At 43.4% G+C, this 19,729-nt stretch overlaps 1 protein-coding gene across 1 annotated transcript in view; it reads left to right on the top strand.

The window, feature by feature from the left end:
- Window positions 1-19,143, top strand: part of LOC115104104 (C-type mannose receptor 2-like) — a 41,527-nt gene extending 22,384 nt beyond the window's left edge. Inside the window, exons 16-29 of the mRNA XM_029625324.2 lie at window positions 6,240-6,272; window positions 6,389-6,555; window positions 6,902-7,070; window positions 7,167-7,309; window positions 7,554-7,668; window positions 8,082-8,248; window positions 8,465-8,573; window positions 8,794-9,032; window positions 9,253-9,418; window positions 9,568-9,717; window positions 13,149-13,268; window positions 13,569-13,748; window positions 13,893-13,916; window positions 14,092-19,143. Of these exons, the coding sequence (XP_029481184.2) occupies window positions 6,240-6,272; window positions 6,389-6,555; window positions 6,902-7,070; window positions 7,167-7,309; window positions 7,554-7,668; window positions 8,082-8,248; window positions 8,465-8,573; window positions 8,794-9,032; window positions 9,253-9,418; window positions 9,568-9,717; window positions 13,149-13,268; window positions 13,569-13,748; window positions 13,893-13,916; window positions 14,092-14,312 (2,003 nt within the window). The 3' untranslated portion in view covers window positions 14,313-19,143. The remainder of the gene's footprint in view (window positions 1-6,239; window positions 6,273-6,388; window positions 6,556-6,901; window positions 7,071-7,166; window positions 7,310-7,553; window positions 7,669-8,081; window positions 8,249-8,464; window positions 8,574-8,793; window positions 9,033-9,252; window positions 9,419-9,567; window positions 9,718-13,148; window positions 13,269-13,568; window positions 13,749-13,892; window positions 13,917-14,091) is intronic.
- The last annotated feature ends 586 nt before the right edge of the window (window positions 19,144-19,729 follow it).

The raw sequence follows: 19,729 nt of genomic DNA, 5'->3' as shown, positions 1-19,729 counted from the left end.
AGCGAATAACCCCCCAAAATGTTTATATCGGTTATTAAACAACTAATTGTCCGACGTCGGTTCAATAACTTGAATTCCATTTCGTTTTTTGGGGGGGCCTAATGCGCCGTTTCCCTGGAGAGAAATCAAATACTTCAGGAGAGAAATCCAGTCATTAACTATGTGGGATGTTGAAGGGAGTTGTAGTTTTCATTAAGCAAATATGTGACCGACCGGCTCGATTCGGTCTTATGTTGCAACATTTGCAATGGTGTTTTTTCACATTGGATAAAAGTAGAGACTCGGAGCTAGAACATTTGATGACTTACACTACGGTCAGTGCTTAATTTGTAACTCGGGAGGTTCTGGAACAAAAAGGGAGCACGAGAGGGGGGTTGAGAAGTTCTGAGGTTCTGAGGTACCTTTATAGTAAAGCATTGCATGCATATCATTGCATTTGCGTGGTGACATAGAGCAGTAGAGTAGAGGCACTTACACAAGTTGCACACATTGGGGAACATTTTTGTAGCCTAGTGTCCGGGAAGAATGTGGCCTTTTATAAACACATTTCATGCAATTCTAAGTGACTGGAGACGTTGGCAGACTATATTTAATACAGCACAAATGTGAATCTGAGATCAATAAAAACAACCTAGGCCTAGGTGTGTGGAGGCGCATGTTGTAGGCTACAATATGAGGAGGAAATTATAGTCCTAAAAATACTTTCCAGTTTCACTGACTCACCCAATGACATGCAGCTCACTCGCTGGTGATGGCCGATGCGTTCGTGCCAAAAGCCTCTCTCTCGCTTGTTTTACTTTGTAAAACAATATTTGGAAGTTCATCAAATATGTTGGTAGCCTGCAACATAGTCTTCTCTTTTCAGCAGGAGCCATTTGCTTTCCAACCTCTGTTTTCCCTCGATTGTATTTGTCTGTTTTGTCTGCATGCTGCTTGTTCACTGACACATTTGCCACGCGTTCACGACCGTAGGCTATTCTTTGTTATTGGGCAACAATCCACAAGAAGCTATTGATCCTTCTCATGGTGTAGTAGGCTATTCGGAATGATTTCAGCAGTAATTCTAGAACCATTCTATAAGGAAATAAATGATGAAGTGCAAGGCTTGAGAGATGAGGGTTGCAGGCTCGTGTCTATCAGAGCAGAGAGGGAGAGAGAAAAAAGAAAGTGAATCTCATCCTAGTTATGTAAGAGATACAGGCATGCTTCTCACACAGCCACCACCCGTTCGTCTCACACATAGAGTAGGTTACAATGTTGCACCACGTTCTTTTGTGGGGGCAGGAGAATTAACGAAGAGGCAACTCAAATTAACTTTGATTGCTTTTATTCAAATTTTTACATTGCAATTTTTTACCGTATAAGGACAAATTGGTTCGGGATCAAAATAGTCCAAAACAGCGAGGTCCCGGATCCTGTTCCAGCAGAATCTGGCTCAAATTAAGCACTGGCTACAGTTGAGGAACAATAGAAAAGTAATTCTGCTTTGGAAGTTGATATCCTTGTAACACCACTTTTGAGAAAATGTCCCTTTGAATGTTTTGGCACACCTACAGGAGAGCTCTTCTTTATCTACACACATTCAGCATTGTTCACACCCTCTTAAGCCTTAGCCCCACCCATCTCTTTAAGGATTCACATGTGAGGCCATGTGCTAAACAGAGTGAGTACGGTAGTGCACTAAACAACCAAAGATTTCAAGACTAACGGCTGGTTTATACTACTTCTATCGACATGTCTGTAGACAGTTGTTGCAGTGACATCATGAATATTCTATTGAACACAAAAATGAGCAGCCTGCTGGTCTAAAATAGCATAGATTGTCTATTTTAACACCAATAAACCCATCTGCTTAAAAATGAATTTAGTATATGTCAATCTAGCAAACCAGGCAACTAAAAGCAACTTTCTAAACAATGTTTTGGTTTGTTTCTAGGTTGTTAGCTAGCTAGCTAATGTTAAGTTAGCTAGCTAACCAGTTCAAATAATGACCATATCATATAGCTGACAACGTTAGTTAATTTGTATTCATTATTACAGGAAAATAACTAAAAACAAGATCATTATTTACAAGTTAATGGCGAGCTAATGACAGAAAATAGCTTACGGTCACAAATAAAAGCAGGACATTCTACCTGAGAATTTTAGAACTTTGACACTGTCTTGTTGGCCTAACATTATATACTAATTTGACATTGGTGCAGGTCATGTTGTTCTCACAGTACCGTCTCTGGTAAACACACACTGTATAAAAGTTTATTTGTTACATGCACAGGATACAGAAAGTGTAAACAGTACAGTGAAATGGTTACTTGTATAGTTGAGTAGACATGTAGCTAGCTAGCTAAATAAAGAACCATAATCCCAACTCATAATGTTACTACCATGCATGAATCTGCAGGTAGCGAACGCTAAACAACTAGGTTCAAAGATAGCTAGCTAGTTCACATTAGGCTATATAACTAGCAATGCAAATGGCTCTGAGATACAAATAATATTACTACACAGATCATACACGTAGTGTTAGCTAGTAAGCCATCCAGCTAATGTTAGCTAGCTAACAGTGCGCTTCAACTTGCAATGAAAACAACTTTATGACAAAATTAGAGAAACATATAATATCTGAAAATGTAGCAAGCTAGACTCTCTTATCCGTATACATGGATGAACGCTTCTCCCTCCCTGTTACAGATGCCATGGTTGTCCTTAGTTTGAAGATGTAATCCAGAGACAGGTGTTTTATACAACAGCCTTCTGTATCCCTTTTTGACTCCCTCCGCATATTTGAAAGGCAGAATTTTCTCCATCTCCTTAGCTATCATACTCTGCTTCCACCGGACATTCCACTGATTTCAAAACTCGCTTCATCTTGAAAGTGGCGAGCATTAGCAATACTTTTGCAGTTTTTCGCGATATCTTTCAAAAAAGCTGTGTTAAAAAGGATTACCTACATATACTGAGCAGCTCATAATATACAGTCATGGCCAAAACTTGAGAATGACACAAATATTAATTTTCACAAAGTCTGGTGCCTCAGTTTGTATGATGGCAATTTGCATATACTGTACTCCAGAATGTTATGAAGAGTGATTGGATGAATTGCAATTAATTGCAAAGTCCCTATTTGCCATGCAACTGAACTGAATCCCCCCAAAACATTTCCACTGCATTTCAGCCCTGCCACAAAAGGACCAGCTGACATCATGCCAGTGATTCTCTCATTAACACAGGTGTGAGTGTTGACGAGGACAAGGCTGTAGATCACTCTGTCATGCTGATTGAGTTCGAATAACAGACTGGAAGCTTCAAATGGAGGGTAGTGCTTGGAATCATTGTTCTTCCTCTGTCAACCATGGTTACCTGCAAGCAAACACGTGCCATCATCATTGCTTTGCACAAAAAGGGCTTCACAGGCAAGGATATTGCTGCCAGTAAGACTTCACCTAAATCAACCATTTATCGGATCATCAAGAACTTCAAGGAGAGCAGTTCAATTGTTGTGAAGAAGGCTTCAGGGTGTCCAAGAAAGTCCAGCAAGTGCCAGGACAGTCTCCTAAAGTTTATTCAGCTGCAGGATCGGGTCACCACCAGTACAGAGCTTGCTCAGGAATGGCAGCAGGCAGGTGTGAGTGCATCTGGATGCACAATGAGGCGAAGACTTTTGGAAGATGTCCTGGTGTCAAAGAAGGGCAGCAAAGAAGCCACTTCTCTCCAGGAAAAACATCAGGGACAGACTGATATTCTGCAAAAAGGTACAGGGATTGGACTGCTGAGGACTGGGATAAAGTCATTTTCTCTGATGAATCCCCTTTCCGATTGTTTGGGGCACCGGAAAAAAGCTTGTCCGGAGAAGACAAAGTGAGCGCTACCATCAGTCCTGTGTCATGCCAACAGTAAAGCATCCTGAGACTATTCATGTGTGGGGTTGCTTCTTAGCCAAGGGGGTGGGCTCACTCACAATTTTTTCATAAGAACACAGCCATGAATAAAGAATGGTACCAACACATCTTCCGAGAGCAACTTCTCCCAACCACCCAGGAACAGTTTGGTGATGAACAATGCCTTTTCCAGCATGCCCTTGCCATAAGGCAAAAGGGATAACTAAGTGTCTCGGGGAACAAAACATCAATATTTTGGGTCAATGGCGAGGAAACTCCCTAAACCTTAATCCCATTGAGAACTTGTGGTCAATCCTCAAGAGGCTGGTGGACAAACAAAAACCCACAAATTCTGACAAACTCCAAGCATTGATTATGCAAGAATGAGCTGCCATTAGTCAGGATGTGGCCCAGAAGTTAATTGACAGCATGCCAGGGCGGATTGCAGAGGTCTTGAAAAAGAAGGGTCAATACTGCAAATATTGACTCTTTGCATCAACTTCATGTAATTGTCAATAAAAGCTTTTGACACGTCTAAAATGCTTGTAATTACACTTCAGTATTTCATAGTAACATCTGACAAAATATCTAAAGACACTGAAGCAGCAAACTTAATACTCGTGTCATTCTCAAAACTTTTGGCCACGACTATAGACAAAAGCCTGCTACATGGCAGACCAATCCGAAATCTCGGCATGTCCAGCCCATCCATTATCTCAGTCAATTATGGCTAGCCGGAAGATTCCTGTCTTTTCCTTGTCTAAAACAAATAGGCTCGTAAATTAACAATTGTATTCGTATTTACAGATAGGAAACAAGTTTCTTATTAAGGCACATAAAGGTTCACATGTTCCAGAAGGCATTTCTGCTAAAAAACGCCTTTTGATAAAGAAATGTATGTTTACGTTCAAATGTCTCTCCTGTGAAGTTGTGACGTGCAACATTCGCCTAGTTTCCTGAAATGAGATGTTGTGGAAATTCTTACACAGGGACACTCAAAGTCAATTTGAAATGAATCGTTGTTTATTGACACTGTGCTGGAGAGGTTCCAACAAACCTAATGCACCATAGTGAACGTCTGTCAGAAGCTCTGCTGGGGCAGTCCCAGCAGTTGTCTTATATAATGGCTTTACACAGACAAGTTATATTTGCATGATTTAGCATAATTCATTCCTCATTACCGTTTTGTTTCATTCATTCGACCGACCAATACTGGTTCATAACATGTGACATACCAACACCTCACAAGGCTTCTTCTCTCTAAGCTGAGACCTTGAAACGAAGATATCTTTCATTCTCAAAACAAAGGTCTGGTCGTACAGCCTAATTGCAGCTATTGATAGTGAGGATTCGTTCAGTCAGTCACTCGCATGAACACAGGCATAAGTTTACAGGAAAGCACAAACATGCAACATAGGAATTGGTAGATACAATAGCACAAGTATAACATTTCCATCACAGAGTCACATATTCAACCTAGTTCAACACAAAACAAACGTGGTAATTAACTACAATGAACATAATCCACTGCGCCAGTTTTTTCTGACTCGGACAAAGACAGGATCAGAGAAGAAGAGGCAAAAGCGAGAGGTTTCACCCTCGGTCTAAAATAAGCCCAAAATATGGACAGTTCCTTTCGACCTCATGGCTTGGTTTTTGCTCTGACATGCACTGTCAACTGCGGGACCTTATATAGACAGGTGTGTGCCTTTACAAATCATGTCCAATCAATTGAATTTACCACAGGTGGACTCCAATCAAGTTGTAGAAACATCTCAAGGATGGAAACAGGATGCACCTGAGCTCAATTTCGAGTCTCATAGCAAAGAGTCTGAATACTTATGTAAATAAGGTGTTTCTGTATTTCTTAAAACCTGTTTCGTTTTGTCATTATGGGCTATTGTGTGTAGATTGATGAGGAAACACATGTATTTAATCTATTTTAGAATAAGGCTGTAACATAACAAAATGTGGAGGGGTCTGAATACTTTCTGAATGCACCGTACACACCTGAAATATTATATTATTTCATAGTCATTTCCTACTTTTCTATTGACGTCTACCCAATGTGGACCTGACAAGACAATGGAATATTTTCAACGTTTTGGCAATTGAATGTTCACAATTTATGGTTTTGGAATTTCCATTAAAACACTCAAAAATATTTGTCATGTCATTCATTATTTCATAATGCATTTATTCTTTTAAAAAACGACCGAAACTGAAATCGAAAACAGTAATTATTTATTAATTATCTACCCGAAACCGAAACGACCTCAAAAAACACTAATCACTCAGCACTAGTGTTATGCATTTGTTCTGAATGATGAATTCAGACCACTTTTTGTTTTGTGTTTTCAGGAAATGTTGATAAGGATCCAAACCCCACTGAAGGTCAGTTTAAAAACCACACTCCTCTCATTGTCTCTGTTATTTTTTATAGTCTTCCATCATAACCCACTAGCACCAACTTCTCTTTTCTTTCTCCTATTTCTCTTCATCACCCCCAGCCCCCACTGCCAGTGAGTGGGTGGGCTTCCAGGAGGCAGAGTATAAGTTCTTCGACCACCGGTCTACGTGGGACCAAGCCCAGAGGATCTGCTCCTGGTTCGGTGCTTCTCTGGCTTCCATCCACTCTTCTGCGGAGGAGGTTTTCCTTGCCAGCACACTGCACAAGGTACCACACACAAGCTTTTATGAAAACATTACAACAACTTTATCACCCTTCATAAAGTAACACATCCACTGCTGAGATGAAGGCCTTCCTGGTTGACATAGTGCACAAGGTGCGCTACATAACCTTTATAAACCTTCGTAAAAAAAAAAAAAGTTATAACCCTTTTATAGCTACTTCATGTTCATGAAGAACATCCACGTGGGCACTTTCATAACTCTACAGAAGGTACCAGCCACCACATGTTGTTTTATCCAAGCCAATAGTCTTTGCTGTACTGTACATCGCTGCATGTCACTGGAGGTCAAGTGTGTGTGGCTAGAGGTCGCGTGTGTTTTCTCACCTGCAGATGACCAAGGTAGAGGGGGACCACTGGTGGGTGGGGCTTCATACGTATGAGAACGATGGCCGTTTCCACTGGTCAGACCACTCTGTGCTCAACTATGTGTCCTGGGCTCTCAGCAGGCCACACCCACTCAGCCGCGACCGCAAGTGTGTCCACATGTCAGTCAGCAAAGGTGAGGGTTGTGGGATGCTGTAATGTTAATAGCATATTTTGTGTGTGTTTTTTTTTTTTAACAATATTTCATATTTAATTCTAAAACGTTCTACAGCGGAGTGGGCAGATCAGAAATGCCACTCAGACTTGCCCTACATCTGTAAGAGAGTGAATGTCACAGGCACTATCCCACCCACACCCTCCACCCCCCTGCCCCCCGCGGGCTGCCCTGATGGCTGGGGTCCCTTCCTACACAAGGTAGGGCTCCTGGGTTATGTAGTTTCTACTGTGCTGATAAAGATGTGAAAGTTATATGAATGTGACATCACGGTGTTATGTTTTGATTTGCTCTTCCGTTTTAGCCTCTCAGTTGTTATCAGATCTCACGTTAGATCTCAAACAGACCTCTCACCCGAGGTACTGGTTTCTCCTGGGTTATGTTACATGTGAGAGCATGATGGTCCTTCCTGACCTGACCTCTGACCTTCCTGTGTGTGTGTAGTGTTATAAGGTGTTTGGTCATGAGGAGAGCCGGAGGGCCACATGGTCAGGAGCCAGGCTCATGTGTGAGTCACAGGGAGGAGCCTTGGCTGTGGTGCCCAATCACGTGGAGCAAGGTAGTTTTATACTCAACTGACACATGCACGCACTCACACACGCACGCACACACGAGCAAACAAACACACGCACGGTTTCACATACCCACACAAGGGCAAACACACAAATACACCATCCATTAACATCAGTGGTTCCCAAACTGTCGGGCTGTCGGCAGAGGGGGGGCAGAGAGGTAGGGGGAGATGAACATACACGAAAACAGACTTTTTGAGGAACTCAGTCGGGCTTTCGACTTACTCTTGAAAGTTTTGAAATTGGGGAGTGCATCAGCAGTTTTGCTCTTGTCATGTCAGTCATTGCAGACCTTAGAGAGCTTTTTGTAACTTGTCCCAGGTCCCCAATGACGAAAGAGGGGCATGATTGAAAAAGTTTGGGAAGCACTGAATAACATCATGCATGCTGTCTCCCACAGCCTTTGTCACCACTCTGCTGTCCAACGTGAGTTTTGACCTGTGGGTGGGGCTCACGTCTGACTCTAAAGGCCACTTCCAGTGGGCTCGTCCTGGACTCCTCAGCTACACCAACTGGGCCTCTGGAGAACCCCTGGACAACAGTGGACCACTCCACAACAAGAGTCCGGTACATACCACCCTGGTCTAATCTTTTTCTGTATTAATCCAGTCTATGGTGGCATCCCAAATGGCACCCTATTCCCCACATAGTGCACTACTTCAGAACCAGGGTACTAGTCAAAAGTAGTTCACTATATATATAATATGGTGCCATTTGGGACGCATATTTGGTCCGTGGGTTCAGTCTTTGTCATGTCCATTGTTCGTCATTGTCACCTGACAGGGGAACTGTGTGGTGATGATCCATGGGAACCCAGCTAAAAATACTGGCATGTGGGCATCCCGGGCCTGTGAGATGGAGAAACATGGCTACATCTGCCAGAAGAAACAAGGTACAGGACATGTCACAACTCCAAACGGCACAGCCACTCGCAATTCAACAGTGCATAACATAACTAACCAGTGAATTATGTAACAGACAAGCATTCCTGTGTGAATCTATTACATAGTACTGTACCTGCTGAAAAACATACCTGATATATTAAACATATATTAAACATCAGTCATCAGAAACAGTTTCCTTTATATACTGATTTAACTTTGTCTCCTTAGACCCAGCTCTGCCCCCTGCCGCTGCCCTCCTGCCCTCCTCCCTGTCCGGAGCCCTGGACCTGGGTGGGATGTCGTACCGCATAGTGAAGAAGCGTCTGGACTGGATGGGGGCGCTGCATGTGTGCGAGTCTCTGAACGGGACGCTGGCTACAGTGAGAGACCCCTACCAACAGGCTTACCTCACCCTGCTGATGAACAGCCTACACCTCCCAGCATGGATAGGCCTTTACAACTATGGGGTGAGGCCCTGGTCATGACAAGCTGGAAGGAGTAATGCACATGTACGAGATCCTTAATTGGTTTGTTTTGATACAACAACATGGTAACATGTAGGGTGAGATAATTGTATCACTACAAATCAATATTACATTGATATAATCAGATCTTTAAAGATTGATTTAACTAGATTGACCAATGAGGTAAGATTTAGGATTAACTCCTCCTCTGTTCCACACTCAGGGACGGCACTTCAGCTGGTTGGGCGAGGAGGACCTGATTTACACTGCCTGGCGGGATGGGGAGCCTAATACACTGTCTGGATGTGGTCACATGACCACGGTGGGGCAGTGGACTATGACCCCCTGTGACGCTAAACTGGATGCTGTCATCTGTCAGATTAATACAGGTGTGTGTGTGTGTGTGTGTGTGTGTGTGTGTGTGTGTGTGCATGTTTGTGTGTGTGCCCTAATACAGTATATGAACATGTGTGTATATAGTGTGTAAGCCCTGTCCTCCTCTCTCTCTCTCTCTCTCTCCCCCCCACACACACACCAGAGGAGGCTTTGGTGCACAAGTGGAGTTTCCCAGGACAGTGCCCTCACTCTCTGGGCGACTGGGCCTGGGTGCCTTTCAGGAACCACTGCTACTCCTTCAACCTGCAGAGCCTCCGGCTGCAGACCGACGCCCACTCCTCCTGCAGAAAGGGTAAGGAGGACACTCTGTCAACTGCCAATCACACAGTCCAGATACGCCCTTAGTCAGCCAGACACTCCTCCTCAATTCAAATCCATTGGATGTAGTGATCACAATATAGTAGCCATATCTAGGAAAACCAAAGTTCCAAAGGCGGGCCTAATGTAGTGTATAAGAGGTCATACAATAACTTTTGTAGTGATTCTTGTGTTGTTGATGTAAAGAATATTTGTTGGTCCATGGTGTGTAATGAGGAGCAAACAGACGTTGCACTTGATACATTTATGAAGTTACTAATAAGCATGCACCCATTAAGAAAACGACTGTAAAAACTGTTAAATCCCCGTGGATTGATGAGGATTTGAAAAAATGTATGGTTGAAGAGGGATGAGGCTAAATGAATGGCAAATAAGTCTGGCTGCACAACCAATTGGCAAACATACTGCAAATTGAGAAATCATGTGACTAAACTGAATAAAAAGAAGACACTACACTATGAAACAGAGATAAATTACATAACGAATTATAGTAAATTGCTTTGGAGCACCTTCAATTAAATTTTGGGAAAAAGGGCAAACTCAGCTCCATCATTTATTGAATCAGATGGCTCATTCCTCACAAAACGGACTGATATTGCCAACTACTTTAATGATTTTTTAAATTGGCAAGATTAGCAAATTTAGGCATGACATGCCAGCAACAAACGCTGACACTACACATCCAAGTATATCTGACCAAATTATGAAAGACAAGAATTGTAATTTTGAATTCTGTAAAGTGAGTGTGGAAGAGGTGAAAAATGATTGTTGTCTATCAACAATGACACACCGCCAGGGTCTGACAACTTGGATGGAAAATTACTGAGGATAATAGCGGATGATATTGCCACTCCCATTTGCCATATCTTCAATTTAAGCCTACTAGAAAGTGTTTGCCCTCAGGCCTGGAGGGAAGCAAAAGTCATTCCGCTACCTAAGAATAGCAAAGCCCCCTTTACTGGCTCAAATAGCCGACCAATCAGCCTGTTACCAACCCTTAGTAAACTCATGGAAAAAATGGTGTTTGACAAGATACAATGCTATTTTACAGTAAACAAACTGACAACAGACTTTCAGCACACTTATAGGGAAGGACATTCAACAAGCACAGCACTTACACAAATTACTGATGATGAAAAGATTGTGGGGGCTGTTTTGTTAGACTTCAGTGCGGCTTTTGACATGATTGATCATAGTCTGCTGCTGGAAAAACGTATGTGTTATGGCTTTACATCCCCTGCTATAATATGGATAAAGAGTTACCTGTTTAACAGAACACAGAGGGTGTTATTTAATGGAAGCCTCTCCCACATAATCCAAGTAGAATCAGGAATTCCCCAGGGCAGCTGTCTAGGCCCCTTTTTTCAATCTTTACTAATAACATGCCACTGGTTTTAAGTAAAGCCAGTTAGTCTATGTATACGGATGACTCAACACTATACACGTCAGCTATTACAGCGGCTGAAATGACTGCAACACTTAAGAGCTGCAATTAGTTTCAGAATGGGTGGGAAGGAATAAGTTAGTCCTAAATATTTAACTATAAGCACTGTATTTGGGACAGATCATTCACTAAACCCTAAACCTCAACTAAAACTTGTAATAAATAATGTGGAAATTGCAAGTTGAGGTAACTAAACTGCTTGGAGTAACCCTGGATTGTAAACTGTCATGGTCAAAACATATTTTTTACAACAGTAGCAAAGATTTGGAGAAGTCTGTCAATAATAAACTGTTGCTCTACCTTAACGGCACTATCAACAAGGCAGGTCCTACAGACTCTAGTTTTGTCGCACGTTGACTACTGTTCAGTCATGTGGTCAGGTGCCGCAAAGAGGGACTTTGCTCAGAACAGGGCAGCACAACTGGTCCTTGGATATGCATGTCAATCTCTCCTGGCGCAAAGTGGAGAGATTGACTTCATCACTACTTGCATTTGAGAGAGGTATTGACATGTTGAAACGTAACGATATGCGCAGAGAGTCAGGAAGCACGTTCAGGGAGTGAATACATTTAATTAACAAAACAAGAAACACAAACAGCGCACCGACATGAAACAGCAACAATGACGACTGGGGAAGAAACCAAAGAGAGTGACATATAAAGGGCAGGTGATCAAGGAGGTGATGGAGTCCAGGTGAGTGTCATTATGCGCGTAAAGCTGGTGACAGGTGTGCGCCCTAACGAGCAGCCTGGTGACCTAGAGTCCAGAGTTGACTGTTTAAACGACTAGCACACAGCTCAGACCTTTTTTTAAATTTCATCTTTATTTAACTAGGCAACTAGACAAATTCTTATTTACAATGACAGCCTACCCAGGCCAAACCCTAACCTGGATGACGCTGGGCCAATTGTGCGCCGCCCTATGGGACTCCCAATCACGGCCGGTTGTGATAGAGCCTGGAATCGAACCAAGGTCTGTAGTGACGCCTCTAGCAATGAGATGCAGTGCCTTAGACCGCTGCGTCACTCGGGAGCCCTGAGACACACATGCACACCCCACAAGACATACCACCAGAGGTCTCTTCACACTCTTCACAGAACAGACTATGGGAGGCGCACAGTACTTCATAGAGCCATGACTACATGGAACTTTATTCCACATCAGGTAACTGATGCAAGCAGTAGAATCAGATTTAAAAACAGATAAAAAATACACCTTATGGAACAGCGGGGACTGTGAAGCAACACAAACATAGGCACAGACACATGCATACACTCAGATGATAACATGCGCACTATACACACACATACACATGGATTTTGTGTTGTAGATATGTGGTTGCGGAGTAGGGGCCTGAGGGCACACACTTAGTGTGTTGTGAAATCTGTTATGAATGTATTGTAATGTTTTTTAAATTGTATAACTGCCTTAATTTTGCCGGACCCCAGGAAGAGTAGCTTTTTCCTTGGCAGCCGCTAATGGGGATCCATAATAAATACAAATACGACCCGTCTCTATATGTAGCTAACGGGGATCCATAATAAATACAAATACAGTCTCTATATATAGCTAATGGGGATCCATAATAACTACAAACAGTCTCTATATGTGACACTTTACATGCACATTGTGACACTAAAAGATCACAGAGTACATTACAGCTCTTTCCACTCAATCGCTGTAGTCATGGAGAGAGCTTTCAGCGCTCAGCACTGACGTCAATGACCAAACACGTCAATACGTCTAAATTAGCAGTGATTCATTGAGCTATTATTGAAATGCACTCTATTTATTATCTCATTGATTTCCCACTTTCATTTTCCCTTATCATCCCTCTCTTTCCTTGTTTCACACCTCCCTCTGTCTGTCAACTCCTCTCTGACCGCATTTAATTATCTCAATATGGTTATCTGATCTTCTCGCTCTCTCTCTCTCTCTATACCCCCCTCTCTCCCCTCCAGTGGGTGGCCAGCTGCTGTCGGTCCTGGATGAAACAGAGAATGGCTTTGTGTGGGAGCACATCCAGGGCTACCAGGAGCAGGCCCACGGAGCCTGGCTGGGTATGACCTTTAACTCCAAAGGTAAGGAACTCCTCAGGATGTACACAGTGAAAAGTATACACAGATGGTCCCAACTGTTAAAAACATGTACATATTATATAATGCAAGGTCATATAATCTAATGTGTACTGTAAGAAGAGTCATTTATCAGAGTGACATATGCTATCCATATACTCATTCCTATATTACATACATGATTTGTACACGTCAATAAGTCTAAATTAGCAGTGATAGGGTTCTCCAGGGATATTTCAAGATATTCTTCAGACAAGCGTGTGTGTGTTTGTGTGTGTGTGTGTTGTTCCTGGTGTTGTCCTGCAGGGGGCAGTCTGATGTGGTCTGAGAGTGCGGAGGTGAAGTTCACTAACTGGGAGGTGCAGGGCACCAACTTGAGCACGCTGTTTCCCAACGCCTGCTTCTGGATCCAGAGCAACACGGGCCTTTGGAAACCAGGCTCCTGCAAGAACCACACACACGGAGTCATCTGCAAACGGCCACGCAGTAAGGAAGGCCTCACCCTGTAGCGCAGACAAATAACACTATGGACAACGCCATAGTATGACCACCTACTGTGCTTCATTTGTATCTGCAAACAGCAATCTCTGAACTGACAACACAACTCAAATGTTACCTTTTCCGTTGCAGGTGCTGAGGCTTTGGCGGTAGTCTGTAAGTATGGATAGGATATCCCATGTTGATTGTTCAAGTCATCAAATGTTAGATTTGTTTAAATCTGTAATACTAATCTGCAAAAAAACAAACAAAAAAACAGTCCCTCTTTCTCTCCCGCTCTCTCTCTCTTTCTCTCCTTCTCTCTCTCCCCCTCCCTCCCTGTCTGTCTCAGCTGAAGAGGACCACCTGCCCACTCTGATTGTGATCATGGTGACGGGCCTGGCGTTGGTGATCCTCATCGCAGGCGTGATCTACCTGTACCGCCGGCGCCAGGCAGGCTCCCGTGGATCCTACGAGGGGGCGCGCTACAGCCGCACCAACTCCAACCCCTCCGAACAGGCCGAGAAGAACATCCTGGTGTCTGACATGGAGCTCAACGAGCAGCCGGAGTAGCACAGCCAACCAGGCCTGGCCCCTCCCCCCAGGGCAGGAGACACCTGGGAGTACCTAATACTGACTGACCCACTGTCTGACTGATACGCATTCTGCTTCTACATTTTATGTCCCTGTTCTGTTTGAAAAGATGCTGAAGATGCTGACGGTCTGTGCTGTGTCGAGCGCAGCAGATGCCAATCAAATTCCATTTAAACAGTCATTCTCCAAAGGGGTTAATAATATGCAAATTACAATATGAACTGCTTTTCTTAGTAGTATAGCAATACTGTTTCAGATGTCAGTTTCACATTTAATTTCAAACACTTCCTGTTTTTGGTCCCTAAGTCATTAAGGCAGATGCCAAAAGCCAAAGACTAAGGCTTTGCACCAGTTCTTCCCTTGTCAGGAGACTCAGTATCATCCAAATATCAACACAATTTCCATCGAGACCATGACAGTATTTACCTGAGGTTAACTTCAGGTTTGTTTTGTATATTTCCTTTTGGTTTGTTTTGTGTGTTTTCTTTTGTCCAGTGCAGCTGTAGTGAATCTGTAGCGAATCTTCCTTCTAATTCTGGTTGTTGTCGTGAAGCTTTTGTTGCTGCCCGACCCCTTCCCTCCCTCCCTCCCTTCTGTTCTGACTGACACGTCAGCACAGGCTGGTTGGAAAGCAATACTTACTTCAGTGTGGAAGAGAAGAGGACAGTGATTTTTAGAGTGGTGATTTTAGAGTGATTTTAACGAGTCCCTGGCCTGTTCACCACAGTAGGAGAGAGAGAGAAATTTGACGTTGATACAGACTGATACCGTCTTTTGTTGTCCTTGGTACAGTGTGATGGGGTCGATAAGGGTATGACACCCATTATATTTCAGTATGTAACATTCTAGAGGGTTTTAGAGGGTTTGTTTTAGCACTTTCTACCACCATCACGAGAAGAGCCAACATTTATTACTTAAAGTAACTGTCCAGTGTTTCCAGATTTCTATGAAATAGGACCTATAATTAATTACAATATGAGTGAAATAGTTTTCCTTAAAAATGTTTAAAAGCAGCTTTTCTGTGTTGGAATGGTGGGGGCGTACCCCAACAACAGAATGGTGTGGGAGTATATCGGTCATTCAAAATATTAATGCGAGTAGACTGCTGACCGCCAGCACATCCTCCTTAGGAGGATGAAATCATCTTCTATGAGGAAGTAGCAAGCGTTTTTTAAACAGTCTGTTTGAGATACAGGTTTGAGGTGGGGCTTTTGAAGTATTTTTTCTCCATTTCATGCTTTGACCACAAATACGAGTATAGGATAAGTCAACAACATTACTTGGTTATGGGTTAACAGAAGAAAAAAGTGAGATTTTCACTAGACAGTTACTTTTGTTTTTGTTGATCTTGTCTCATCGCTGCAACTCCCCAACGGTCTCAGGAGGAGCGACGGTCAAGTCATGCATCCTCCAAAAGATGACCTGCCAAACCACACTTCTCAACACCCACCCGCCAGCTGCACTCTCCAACTAATTACAGCATGCAGGCACCCAGCCTGCCACAAGAGCACAATGACTCAAATAAATCCCCCCGGCCAAACCCTCCCCGGACAACGTTGGGCCAATTGTGCGTCGCCCTATGGAACACCCGGACATGGACAGTTGTGACACAGGCTGGTATTGAACCTGGGCCTGTCGTGGCACCTCAAGCACTGCAATGCAGTGCCTTAGACCACTGTGCCAGTCAGGAGGCCTCTAGACAGTTACTTTAAGCAAAGGACAGTGCATTCACTCCTTTGTTTATGCATTATTACTAAGGTACTTTTCAATTGTTTTTGTGTTATTTCCTTCCTTTGACTTTTGGATGGGCAACCTGGTGTAAAGTATGTGAATGTCTGTGTTAGTCTCATGACTGGTACGGATGGTTAGATTTCCCATGTTAATATCTGTGTTTTGTTGGTGGTACGATTACACACTGACCTGCAGCCATGGAAAACATACCCTATATATACAAAGTATGTGGACACCCATTCAAATGATTGGATTCGGCTATTTCAGCCACACCCGTTGCTGACCGGCGTATTAAATCAAGCACACAGCCATGCCATCTCCATAGTCAAACATTAGCAGTAGAATGGCGTTTCTGAAGATCTCAGTGACTTTGATGCCACTGTTCGTCAAATTTCTTCCCTGCTAGAGCTGCCCCGGTCAACTGTAAGTGCTGTTATTGGGAAGTGGAAACGTTTAGGAGCAACAACGGCTCAGCCGCGAAGTGGTAGGCCACACAAGCTCACAGAATGGGACCGCAGAGTGCTGAAGCGCGTAGGGTGTAGAAATCGTCTGTTGCAACACTCACTACTGAGTACCAAACTGTAACTAAGCAACATCAGCACAATAACTGTTTGTCAGGAGCTCCATGAAATGGGTTTCCATGGCCAAGCAGCCACACACAAGCCTAAGATCACCATGCACAATGCCAAGCATAGGCTGGAGTGGTGTAAAGCTCTCCGGCATTGGACTCTGGAGCAGTGGAAATGCGTTCTCTGGAGTGATGAATCACGATTCACCATCTGACAGTCCGATGGACAAATCTGGGCTTTGGTGGACGCCAGCAAAATGCTACCTACCCGAATGCATAGTGCCAACAGTAAAGTTTGGTGGAGAAGGACTAATGGTCTGGGGCTGTTTTTCATGGTTCTGGCTAGGCCCCTTGGTTCCAGTGAAGGGGAATCTTAATGCTTAAATGCTTAATGTATTAAATGACATTCTAGATGGTTCTGTGCTTCCAACTTTGTGACAACAACTTGGGGAAGGCCCTTTCCTGTTTCAGCATGACAATGCCCTTGTGCACAAAGCGAGGTCCTCACCTCAACCCCATCGAACAACTTTGGGATGAATTGGAACGCCGACTGCTAGCCAGGCTTAATCGCCCAACATCAGTGCTCAACCTCAATAATGCTCTTGTGGCTTAATGGAAGTCCCAACATATAGTGTACAGCCTTCCCAGAAGAGTGGAGGCTGTGATAACAGCAAAGGGTGGACCAACTCCATATTGATGCCCACGATTTTGGAACAAGATGTTTGATGAACAGGTGTCCACAAACTTTTGGTCATGTCATGGAACTTAGGTCACCTGTAGGTCATTCACTTGAAAGTGACACATCTGACATGAGTCAACATGTACGATACCAGTCAAAAGTTTGTACACACCTACTCATTCCAGGGTTTTTCTTTATTTTTTACTTTTTTCTACATTGTAGAATAATAGTGAAGACATCAAAACTATGAAATAACATACATGGAATCATGTAGTAACCAAAAAAGTGTTTAAAAAATAAATAATAATATGTGCACACTCTTGGCATTCTCTCAACCAGCTTCACATGGAATGCATTTCCAACAGTCTTGAAGGAGTACCCACATATGCTGATCACTTGTTGGCTGTTTTTCCTTCACTCTGCGTTCCAACTCATCCCAAACCATCTCAATTGGGTTGAGGTCGGGTGATTGTGGAGGCCAGATCATTTTATGCAGCACCCCATCATTCTCCTTGGTCAAATAGACCTTACACAGCACGGAGGTGTGTTGACCAACAGGACACGTTTTGGTTACTACATGATTCTTTCTATATGTGTAATTTCACCGTTTTGATGTCTTGACTATTATTTTACAATGTAGAAAATAGTAAAAAATAAAATAAAAAAACAATACCCTTGAATGAGTAGGTGTGTCCAAACTTTTGATTGGTACTGTATATGCAGTATTACAGTTCTGGATGTTGCGACAAACTTGTTGTCATTTGTATGTGGTATGTTCCACAAGGTACTAGAGAACCTTACTTAAGGGGTACCCTCTATATCAATGCAAAATACAGCTAGGAAAACCAAAGAACTAGTTTGAAAAGGGAAAGGATCCACCACATACTTAAAATATTTAGAAATAGAAAGATCAACTCATCCATCTTATTTCCCCTTGTCGTGTCTTAACCTTGTGGAGTACATTATTGTGGGGAGGAAAGTAAGGTTTCTAACAAAGCACAACTAGATTCAATGCAGGGAATCAACCCAAACCCTAACTTCTGGGTTCCCATTTGAATAGGAGGCAAAAACAGATGTTTTCTCCCCCCACATAACATTCCTCTTCCTACAGTTCCCTCCTTCTCATGACCGGATTTCTGTCCTCCTGATCCGTGGAATTCTTTGGAGACGTTTGAGATAGAAACTCTCGGTGGGCCAGTGAGCCACGCTTCGAATCCAGCTCTTTTCTGCTCTGTAAACCAGACAAATGGGGCTGAGGAGAGATGGGGGAGGGAAGATGGAAGGAGACGGAGGAGGGGGGGATCGTGTGTGTGTGTGTTGTCATCTCCAACTGTGGAATGTTGAGTCGACAAGAAGAACTCAGTGGCAGGTCTGGAACCAATCAGAGCAAAAGGGCTCAGGGCCGAAAGAGAAGGGTGAGAGAATGGGAGAAATGGGGGGGGGGGAGAATGGAGGGAGAGAAAGAGACTGACAGGCAGGCACAGGCACGTATGGGGAAAGAAAGGGTCAGGGAGAGAGGAATGGAGATGAGAGAAGTGAAATGTCATCGGTTCACCCTGCCTCCTAGTGGAGGGTTACTGTAGCACCCTGCTTCCAAATGACTGCCGAACTGGTTGTAATACATTTGAGCTGCCTACAAGTTGGAGTTGCCTACAATGTGACGATGTATGAGTCTGGCCCTGATGTTCTGCCTTGTCTGGGACTGACTGTGTGACTGTGGTGGGCTTTTAAAATTTGAGTCCCTGTGAAGAAAGGTTCAAGTAAGCACCTGTTTTGATTTTTTAAATATTTGTTGTTTTTATATGAAATGAATAAAATATATGTTGGCTAAATGACTGTCGATAGAATTATTTCATAAGTTGTTGGTACTTTAGTTACACCATTATTTGCACATTATTGTGGGGGGACAAGATGTTTACGGTTGACATATCATGACTGAAATGGTAAGATAAATAGTGGTGATGTTGAAGAACCCCCACCAGAGGGCAGGACTTGCTCACTTGACTGTTTCCAAATGAGTTCCTCACTTTCCCGGTCTGATGCTTCATATTCTCTCTCTGTCTTTGTCTTTCTTTCTCTCTCTCTGTCTTTGTCTTTCTCTCTCTCTCTCTCTCTCTCTCTCTCCACCCCATACATATCTACTGTATGCGCATGTTTCTGTGTGCTTGAATGTCTGTGGCTGTGTCTCCATCCAGTCTGTTCAGACTCTCAGTTCAGGCTGTGATCCTGATCTGCCACACCTCATTGGAGGAGAATGGACCGAGGACCTCTACCTTTGCTCTGGTAGGGACTCATTTTGCCTGGCTTGGCAGGCACCAATAGCTTGTCTATGTGCGGCCTGCCTGTTGCGGCTGATCTGGCAGCGAGGCATTGTGGCTGCCCCCCCTAGCTGTAGCTGTCTAGCCCTGATCTGTTTCG

Source organism: Oncorhynchus nerka, linkage group LG21 (assembly GCF_034236695.1).
Source record: "Oncorhynchus nerka isolate Pitt River linkage group LG21, Oner_Uvic_2.0, whole genome shotgun sequence".
Lineage (NCBI taxonomy): Eukaryota > Metazoa > Chordata > Actinopteri > Salmoniformes > Salmonidae > Oncorhynchus > Oncorhynchus nerka.
Note: the sequence above shows the minus strand (reverse complement) of the source record. Positions and strands in the feature narration are given on the sequence as shown.